A 10,000-nucleotide genomic window follows, 5' to 3' on the forward strand; every position below is an offset into this window, starting at 1 on the left:
TCATGTGAATGGTTTCGCACTTAGGCTCGTTTTGACACAGAGGCAAAAGACAACTCGGAAATTGCCTATTCAGGTATTCTAGGGACACGCGATCATGCCTCGAAAATAATACCGTTCTCTAAGGGTTCCGAGCAGTTTCCGAATATTCTCGGTTCCAGACCTCGCACTAGATATAAGCACGTCGACTTTCTACTCCTTCTACTCACCCGACGTCTCTACAGGACTACAAAGGAATTGCGACTGCGTCACCACCTTGGTGACCATTCACTGGGGTTGTGATACTATCGCTGAATCTCATTTAAGTACCATTCAATGTAAAATTCCTGAATATCATACTCATCACAAGTTTTATTACTAGAGCTTAAGTGATACGGATATAATATGGCAGGCGAACAGTACGGGCAGGAAAGACTGTCTCTGTCAATCCCAGCGGACCTACGATTGAGGCCATCAAAGCCTAATCTAACTGTAAATACGGTTAAATTTGGACAACCATCGAATACAAATTTCACTTTCTCAAGAAACAAACATTTATCCCATCTTGAAGACCAAGAAGGAAAAACAAGAAGGATAATATATTACTGATTGGGCTTTTATTGGCTAGACACTCGACTGAGCTGAAGCCATCTTCTGATCGTAAACCATCTGCTGACCTGCAACCATCTGCTGACCTGCAACCATCGGCTGCCCTGCAACCATCTGCTGCTCTGCAACCATCTGCTGACCTGCGACCGCCTGACCTGCAGTCAGCGGCTGACATGCAACCATCGGCTGCCCTGCAACCATCTGCTGACCTGCAACGACCGCCTGACCTGCAATCAGCGGCTGACATGCAACCATCGGCCGAGCTGCAACCATCTGCTGACCAGCAATCACCGCGTGACCTACAACCATCGGCTGGGCTGCAAAATAGGTCGGTTGTAGTGGTTGCAGTTGGATTTGTCCGGTTCCCAATTGGCGAAAGGGGTACACTACCTGAAAACAAGGAAAAAAAAGCCACCAATTATGCAGCATGAATAATTAGGTTTATGTAAGACGGGAAAGGGTCATTGTTAAGGATATCTGGTTGGCGGAGAACAATTGGCTTCATGGATCATATCAGATTTCTACATAAAGGTGTGTTGCCAAAGAGAGTCCTCTCTTTGCTCCTGGTCGCCTGAGTGTAATTGTCGCTGCTCGTAGCTGTCAAAAATTTTCAACCCTCCTCCGCCCCTTCTTTGACAGCTTGATATTAAGGCCCGCATATGACCCTATTAATCGTGGCAACCTCAAGCCCGGATTCGAGTGTGAGGTACAAGTAAACTTCGAATCACGTTCGATGCAACCTCAAGCGTCTTTTGTCACATGATGTGACTTCATATCATTTCTCGCAAACTAGCAAACTAACAAGCGAATCATGTATTTATAGTTCATTACTTTAATTTAAAACAATAAACTGAAAGAAAGCGACATAACTGTTGCGTGTTATTTGTTTGGAATCAAACAGGAAAATTGACAAGGACAAGCAGCTTTCAATTATTCTAAGCAACGCAGCTTTGTGAGGCAGAATGGCTGGGTGGTTAGGGAGCAGGACTTGATATCCGAAGGTCGTGGGTTCAAGCCACGCTCTGACCACTAGGCTGGAGCTGTTTCTCGGTAGACCCTAGCTCAACTCCTTGGTCATGCTTGCAAATAGCCAACCGGTCTGTCTCCCGCCAGTTGGGATTGTTAAGCCTATTATGTTTATTTGAAAATTTTATTTCTTTCAATTAAGTAGCATGCCTGAGCACTAGCTAGGTATTGTTCATGATGAACAACAATTGAATATTTTCTTTGAAAAATGAAATAAAACTGGACAAAAGAAACATTGAACACTTAAAAAATCAATAATTCCAGGAGCACTTTTCAGCAATATAAGCACTACGGCATTACAATATCCGAACAGCTGACATCTTTGATCCGCCATCTTTAATTCCTTGATTTCTAAAAAAACGTCAGATATTGTACATCAATTACAAGTAGTCCTTCGTTCTTTCGGTAACTATGTGTACCCGATTCTCTTGAGAGGGCTCATAGCGCTTGCAAAGTTTCTCAAAAACGTCAGATTGTACATGAATTAAAAGTAGTCTTTCGTTCTATCGGTAGCTATGTGTACCTAAGTCTCTTGAGGAGGTTCATAGCGCCTGCAAAGTTTGTCAAAAACGTCAGATTATGCATGAATCAAAAGTAGCCTTACGTTTTATCGGTAACTATGTGTACCTGATCCTCTTGAGGTTCATAGCGCTTGCAAAGTTTCTCAAAAACGTCAGATTGTGCATGAATCAAATGTAGCCTTCGTTATATCGGTAATTAGTATATACTAAAACAGTGGATAGCGTTGAATTCGCGCGCTGATTGGCTACTCAAACTCCGGATATCCTTTGCTATTCACCTCTGAGCAATTCGCGCTGAATTCGTGCCCGAAAATGTTGTAATCTCTGCAGGAATAAATGAGTTAAAATCATCTTTTTGTGCTATCTTATCTCACTGTGTTAGTATATACTAAAACAACTATTCACCTCAGTGTCGGTGGCTAGTGGTGGATATTTACCTCGCCCCTTCGCGTTTCGCTAAATATCCACCACTAGGCACCTCCACTTCGGTGAATAGTTGCTAACTATAAGTGTACCTGATCCTCTTGAATAGGCTCTTAGCGCTTGCAAAATTTCTCAAAAAAGTCAGATTGTACATGAATCACAAGTAGCCTTTCGTGCTATCGGTAACTATGTGTACCTGATTATCTTGAGGAGGCTCATAGCCTGTGTCACCACAGCTCTTGACGCTTGCAAAGGCAAGGATCATCTCAATGATGGAAAATAGAATTGCCAAGGAGGATATGGCCAACATAGTATTTTCCTGACTGGTGAACTTGAATTCGGTGTCCTTTTTTACAAAGTTACGACGAGGGTAACCCGCCTTCCGATCTACCAATGTGGAAATACCCCATTGATAGTGGTACATTGTTGCTGCTGACATCACAGCACAAGCCACACTGACTGACTTGAGTGCATAAATCTGAAAAAGAGCAAGAAAGAAGAGAAGCGAGTCAGAGTGAATGAGTACATGGCCGTGCCGTGCTGTTCACTTCCGTACCGTGCAGTGCCGTGACGGTGCCATGCAGTGCCGGATGTACGCCCTGATGTTGTGCTCTAAGGGGGAAGAGCCCCCAGGGTTGTGCTGTTTTGGAAATCAAGGACCATTGCTAGTCTTCTGGAAAAACCTTACTCAGAGAATGCTGTAGACTACTGTCTTACCAAAATCGGGGGGCGTCTTGACATGCGGGACAAAACCAGGCCTACGATGCCAACTGGTAACACCTGGGTTGAAAGAAAAGAGAACAATCAGACACTATCAGGATGATTTACAAAGAAAACACTTAACTAAAAACTGATGCGAGTGTACAAGATGTTTACACTTCGTAAGGGCCGATTTACACGATACGATTTTGTCGCATGGGACAAGCTCACGACAGGCCTACGACATGACTTACGATTGTCGCAGCGTTTTAAAACATGTTTTAAAATGCTACGACATTTTTTCTGACGTACACAACAATCGTAAATCATGTCGTGGGCCTGTCGTAAGCCGTTGTCGCATGCGACAAAGTCGTACCGTGTAAATCGGGCCTAAGACAGTCTCTGAGTATGTGTTGTCTTAACACGTTTGATGGTCTGTGCGGCTTGGGTGCAAATGTCTTTTCACTTATTTTTATTTATTTAAATTTTTTACATTACCTTGAGTTGAAGCTGAAGGAAGGGGTCGGTAGGAGGCTGTAGGGAAAGGATTCGATGAACAATAGAGCCTGTTTCTCACGCAACCACTGTATTCAGCCGGAGATAAAATTTTACATATTATGCCAGCAATGATTATTTTGGGCGAACGAATAAAGCATTCTGCCGGAATAATAGCAACAAAAACTGACTGACAATTGAGGGGCTTTAGGCTGGTTAAGAGGAATCTGGACACTAGTCCCTCAATTACACAGTACACAAATCACATGCCCAAAGGTTTTGCGATAAATTCAACACTCTTCGGCTGCATCAGAGCGAGTGTTTTTGTTTTTGTTTTTTTCTTTTGTTTTTTTTTTCCATTACTTGAATACTCATTTTACAATAATCAAGCTAGAGCAATGGAGGATAACATTGAGGCGTCGCTATTGCTTCAACATAACAAGTGCTAAGGATACATATTAAGTTTTTCATGTAAACATAATGGAGCAAAAAAGTGAGTTTTTTTTTTTTCATCACACCAATTTAAAAGAGCTTGTTTTTCTCCGAACCACTGGAGTCTGCCACAGTGGTCGAATTGGTGATTCACCTTACACTGATATCAGTAAAAATATGATTAAACCTTTATTCGTATGGTTAAATCTCCCCACATAGCCATAATTAATATTGAACAAATTATCCAAATCTTTTGAAATCTTGCAACAAAAATAACTTAGCATTTTGCCGTTTAACACTGTTTTCTGTAACGTTTTATTGTTCATCGCTACTAATATAAACATAATTGTTAGTGAAATCATTATTTTATTTAAGTGTGGCAATACTGAATAAAGAGGTCACTCACATTGGTAAAGTTGAGTTATACAGAGTTAACTGAATAGAGTGTAATGTGAAGTGCTAGATTCCTATCCCGTATGAACCAGGTGAGCGTTAGCCCTACTGATGGAAATGGGCCCACACAAGGACAGAGAAAAACTCTGACCAGGATGGGAATTGAACCCACGACCTTCGGGTTAGATCTCCGCCGCTCTACCGACTGAGCTACAAAGTCAGAAAAGAACATGTCAACCCTCTCTCCACCATTGTATAATTGCAGGCCGCATCCTAGGCGAATGCAGATCAATATTAGGCGACATCGATAATCCGCGTATTTCAGCGGGATACGATCACTGTGGTGTCAACAGTTATAAAGAACTCCGTCTTTTCTCACATTTAATGTGGTTTTGAACCTCGCAAGTCGACTATCAAAAGATAAAATTTAAGGTTTATGGCTATTGAACTACCAGACGAGTGCAGCCACGCAAACAGATCGACGAAGACTGAGAAATAGTTATGCTTCTGAGCGAGGGTCTGGATTTGAGAGCTAGAATCTCACTTCATAGTAAAATTTCTCAACTGCAGACCTCGTTCTTAGGCATCTCGGTTAAAAACGCCTTATTTCTATGCTCACAGTCACCATTTTGAGCAATTAATTCTCAGCGATTAGCTAAGCACTCACTCACTCCCCTAGCAAACTGTAATTGACAGTTATTCGTTTCAGACTCACGGTAAAACTAAATTCAAGCTATGCATGAAGAAAATAAATAAACTGACTAAAGACGGTGAATATTACAGAACGAGTGAGCAGCTGGTGGCATAGAAGTCAATTTTGAAAATGGTTCATGCGCTTCCTCATAGCGTGAAAGTTCACGGTGATTCCAGAATGATTCAAGTCTAAACGTCAAACAACCCTCAAGACTATTGTTCCACAGAAGGCTAATTCGAGTCGCTGACACATGCATGGAACTTCGTTGCAAGCGAAGTATATAGCTAAGAAAATGAACTGTTCTCACCGATCGAAAGCTAGCTGCATGAATCGGCCGTAACTCGCGGGGTTTAAAAAATCTACGAGCAGTCTAGAGCGTTGAATTAAACGAGGGAGGCAACGCATGGAACCGTGCGACCAAGTTAAGTCTACTTACAATGGCAGCCGTCCAACATGGACTCATCAGAAAGCTGGTATACAAGTATCGTACTTGAAATCGATCTTCTAAACCAAGGATCAAGAAGACGGCGGTCATTACGAGCTGAAATATGGAAACGACTTTCAAATCCTGACTGTTGTACGCCATTTTACGTCAACTTGTTCAAAGTTGTAAGAATTATTGGAATCAAACCTGATATGCGGAAGTTCTAACAGATAATTTTCCGCATGCGTGACTTACAGTAACTGATAAAGGTATTCTCGTTCCCAGAGCTGCGATCCTCTTGGCCAGCGCCACGGATCGAGAGCTCTGGACTTCCCATCATTCTGCGCAGTCTCGATTCTTTTTCAAATGGCGGACCGAGCCTGATCACTTACACGAGGCGTTGAATCAGGGAATGCGAAATCTAGATTTAAGCGACATCACAATGAAAGAAAAGAAGTATGAGGGTTTGAAGCTAGCTGTGCTTGTCATTTCGCCGTTAAATGCCTCAAATACACGATCAAATTTTTAAGATGAGAGAGGCCAGGGAGGACTTAATTTTAAAAGGGAGATCGGTTAACAGGAGATGACGACAGGGATCAAGTTGCACTGAATTAAATGTTGTTAAATACATCCGAGTGATAATACTTTCGCATGTGAAATGTTCTAAGCTCTATTGAGGTAGAGACAATAATATTATAATGCGTAAGTAAACAACCTTGAAATTAGCATAGATTACTAAAAATAAATGATCCTATATACTGGTAATAAATTATTTTCATATGTTTTTCAGCTAAAAGCCTGCCTAATGGTCCTAATGGTACGAATTTTGTCGGATGCCTAGGAAGTGTGTATAATTTTTTTATCAACTTGTAATAATCATAATAACAACAACTTTATTTAAGTGTCAATGGATTTAGCACTAGAGAACTAATTGGGGAAACTAATGAAATTTATTCAAATCAAATCAAATCAAATATGTTGTTTGTGGAGGGGGTAAAGCCAGGGTACCCAAAGAAAAACCTTTTGCAGTAGAGAAGAGAACCAACAAACTCAATCCACTTATGACGCTGACTTTGGGAATTGAATCCAGACCACATTGGTGGGAGGCAAGTGCTCTCACTGCTGCGCCACCCCTGCTCCCTGACTGACTGGATCAAATCTGTATATTTGAACCCAGTAGTCAATTTACTCTGTAACTGTTGTACTTCAAAGTTAAATTTAAGTTAAAATGATTCCAACCTAAATAATTATTGCTTGATTTCCATTAATTTCCTTTGTATTTTAAACCTATTGATGAAACAAATCATCTGGCGAAGGACGGGCTCTGCTGCACCGACCTCCCTTTTTTAGATCAGATAACCGACTCGTGTTCAGCTGCCAAATGAGCTACCGTGTTCACAACCTCCTGAAATGTCGTAACCGTAACGTAATGCACTAGTCAGTGGAAAGCCCCGCACCCCCATACCCAGGAATAGCGGGGCATTAGACCAGGCCTGCCTTCTAAATGAAGCAAATTCCCCGCTATTCGGGGCAATTTCGTACGTCAAAACCAAACTTTTCTCCCCCGCTCCCGGGACAATACAGTACTTTCAAAATCATAAAGCACAATGTTGACCAAAACTAATATACTTCAAGAATTTTAATACCTCCAATTAAACTTTGCTAAACATGAAAAACAACCATGCAGTCCACTTCTCCTAAAGTCACAAATAATCTACCTTGAGTTACAGATTTGGCGTTCCAAATTTTACAATCTCTCCAAAAACAGTAATATTAATCACTGGGTTTAGCACAGCCCTGAAATTGGCAATAAAAAATACCAGTTTCCTTAGTGTCAAAACCATTAAAATAGCAACGACATAAGTCCAAACATGCATTTGAACAATCAGTACTCCAGTACTCCAGTTATTTCCCTTCTATTCTTAAGCACACCCAATCTAAAGTACAATCAACCGACTATAACGGTTCACTATCACAACAATTCTCAAAGAGCTATGCAAATTTCACTAAGGGAATGGCTTACTACCACAATTTTATGGTCTCATAATCCAGCTACATTTTGCAAATAACCAAGAGATTATCAAGGTAAGGGAGTAAACCCCCCATATGGAGCATTTTCACTCACATGACCAGCAGCCATATTAGATTACTGAAAAAAAAGAAAGTATTTGCATAAAAATAGAGTTCAAATTCCAGAGGACTAGTTTTATACACCATCATGGCCGCCATTCCTTTGTTTTGGAACAACAACATGGCTGCCGTGACGTCACGTAGAAACGCTCTATAGGCCTTATACCCAAGGTAATCCCTCTTAAGTTATTTTTAGGCATGGTGCCCAGTTCTTCCGAGGATTTTACTTGCGCGATGCGTGGACTGCCCAAGCGACTTTCTCGAAATTACCTGAGAGAAATAGCCGGGAATTTGGTGATAAGTCGTTTCTATGTTTTGATTTTCAAAAGATGCTTCGTAGCAGAGATGTTTTCTGTACTCTCAGCTGTCTTTTTGTTCGGCTGGGCCTTCGTTTGCTTTGTGATCTTTGGCTGCTCATTATTTTGCCGTTTCACCCGGTTTTAGGGAATTTAAGCAAACCTCAACGGCAACGACGAACGAATACAATGGCTGTGTAAGCGAGGGTTATAATTCTGTTCATTTCATTGCCGTTCTGTACAAAACAACGTGAAATGACCACATTCTGCACATTCGAGAAAACGTGAACGACGACGGCCAATTTTTAGAGTTTCTTCTCGAATTTTGACGCTGTCTCACATATTCTGTTTGGATCTTTCTGACAGTGGTAGACAAACTGAATGAATCTAGATTCGTAGGTTGAATATAAAGTCGCTTTTTAATCTACGTTCTCTCCGGCGTTGTTGCCATTGTTCCTTACCAGCTTTTTGCTGCCTTGGCGGCAAGTGCCTATCTGCACTTTCGACCATCTGGTTGCGTTCTGTTCCGGCGTTTGTTCGCTTTACACTCGTGTTTCTACTCACTTCTCTGTCATTCATTCAGTTATTATTGTTTGTGCGGGGTAGATTTGCCTCTTATATTGAAACTCCTATTAAAGTTTCAAATTGTATTAAAACATAGTGAGAGCCGAAGCACCTTTGCTGGTAATTAAAATATCAAAGAAGACATCCCCACAGCGTTGGAGGTTTTCCTTTCCTTTGAAACGAAAAGAAACGAAACATAAACAAATCCTCCTCGAAAACATCCACGCAACGCGCGAGTAACATCCGTGGAAGAAATGTCTAAAAATAACTTAGGAGGGATTACCTTTGGTAGAAAGTCCATATGGGGGATTCTCTCTATCTTACCTCTATAATCTCTTGAAATAACCCTTCATCGGTAACACATTTTGAAACTACTCTGAAAACTATAGCAAAGAAAAAAAAAAATCTAGCGAATTACAGTAGACGTTTGTAAGAGTCCTCGGTAGGAACTTGCATGTTCCACCATTACGCAGACCGTGGTAATGTAGAAACTCAAAGAGACGAAACTCATCGGTGGTAACATTTACAAGCTTTATCTCACAAAATCATAAAGTAAATGTCACCGTCAGCCTCTACACGTACGTTCGCTTTGCATTCAAATGGGAATACTGAGACAAAAGGTCAACGCTATAAATAAATCGATAATCTTTGTCTGATTGCACTACAAGAAATGATAATACTTACAGATTGAACCTAGAATTTAACTGAGAGCCCATTACAGACATGAAAAGAATGGATTTTAACTTGACTGAGCCGGCATTTTGAGACCGTATGCTTTCCCAGTGACTTTTGCGTGCCTATTCAAGTTGGCGTCAAAAAATCAAATCCCTGTCTAAGCCCCGTTCAAGGTCCCCGCTCACCTATACTTGCACCTAATGCTGTCCAAAACCCCGCATACCGTGGGAAAAGTGACAGTCCAAATCCACTGAAATCCCCCGCTAATGCCCCGCATTCCCCGGGTATGGGGGTGCGGGGCTTTCCACTAACTAGTGCATAACAAGTTCTACATATTCGGGATGGTAATAAACCATCGTCAACAGAAATTTTCAAACCAGAAAACTCTTCTCAATCCCTTCCTTATTGCCTTTTCACCAAATAAATCCAAAGGATGGTTGTTACTAATAATATATCTGTTACAAGTACGGCAAAGAGAAAACAGAATCCCTTCGGCCATTCTCTTCCGATTCCTTCCGGTTACCTTTTTTATTGTGTTCCCATCTGACCAATCAGTGACGAGAACGGATTGAAACCTGCCAGAGCTAGCTGCCAGAGCTCAAATTTCCTCTTGTATGGTCCTTCTGTGGTATATATAAGCTGA

At 41.3% G+C, this 10,000-nt stretch overlaps 2 protein-coding genes across 4 annotated transcripts in view; one reads left to right on the forward strand and one right to left on the reverse strand.

The window, feature by feature from the left end:
* LOC138047236 (uncharacterized) overlaps nt 1-5,980 on the reverse strand; it is a 6,843-nt gene extending 863 nt beyond the window's left edge. The window contains exons 1-5 of one of the 3 annotated variants that reach the window (XM_068893997.1): nt 5,705-5,980; nt 3,273-3,335; nt 2,752-3,033; nt 916-975; nt 1-876 (exon numbers count right to left, since the gene is read on the reverse strand). The exon at nt 1-876 is cut by the window's left edge and continues 863 nt beyond it. In XM_068893997.1, coding sequence (XP_068750098.1) covers nt 601-876; nt 916-975; nt 2,752-3,033; nt 3,273-3,335; nt 5,705-5,854 — 831 coding nt within the window. In that variant the 5' untranslated portion in view covers nt 5,855-5,980 and the 3' untranslated portion in view covers nt 1-600. Of the gene's footprint in view, nt 976-2,751; nt 3,034-3,272; nt 3,336-5,704 lie in introns of all 3 variants that reach the window. The other 2 variants (XM_068893998.1, XM_068893995.1) reach the window with 2 other exon arrangements.
* A 3,967-nt stretch (nt 5,981-9,947) lies between these two features.
* LOC138047237 (uncharacterized) overlaps nt 9,948-10,000 on the forward strand; it is a 42,197-nt gene continuing 42,144 nt past the window's right edge. The window contains exon 1 of the mRNA XM_068893999.1: nt 9,948-10,000. This exon is cut by the window's right edge and continues 201 nt beyond it. The gene's annotated coding sequence lies outside the window, so the exon portion shown is untranslated.

This window comes from Montipora capricornis, chromosome 4, assembly GCF_036669925.1.
Source record: "Montipora capricornis isolate CH-2021 chromosome 4, ASM3666992v2, whole genome shotgun sequence".
NCBI classification, from domain to species: Eukaryota; Metazoa; Cnidaria; class Anthozoa; order Scleractinia; family Acroporidae; genus Montipora; species Montipora capricornis.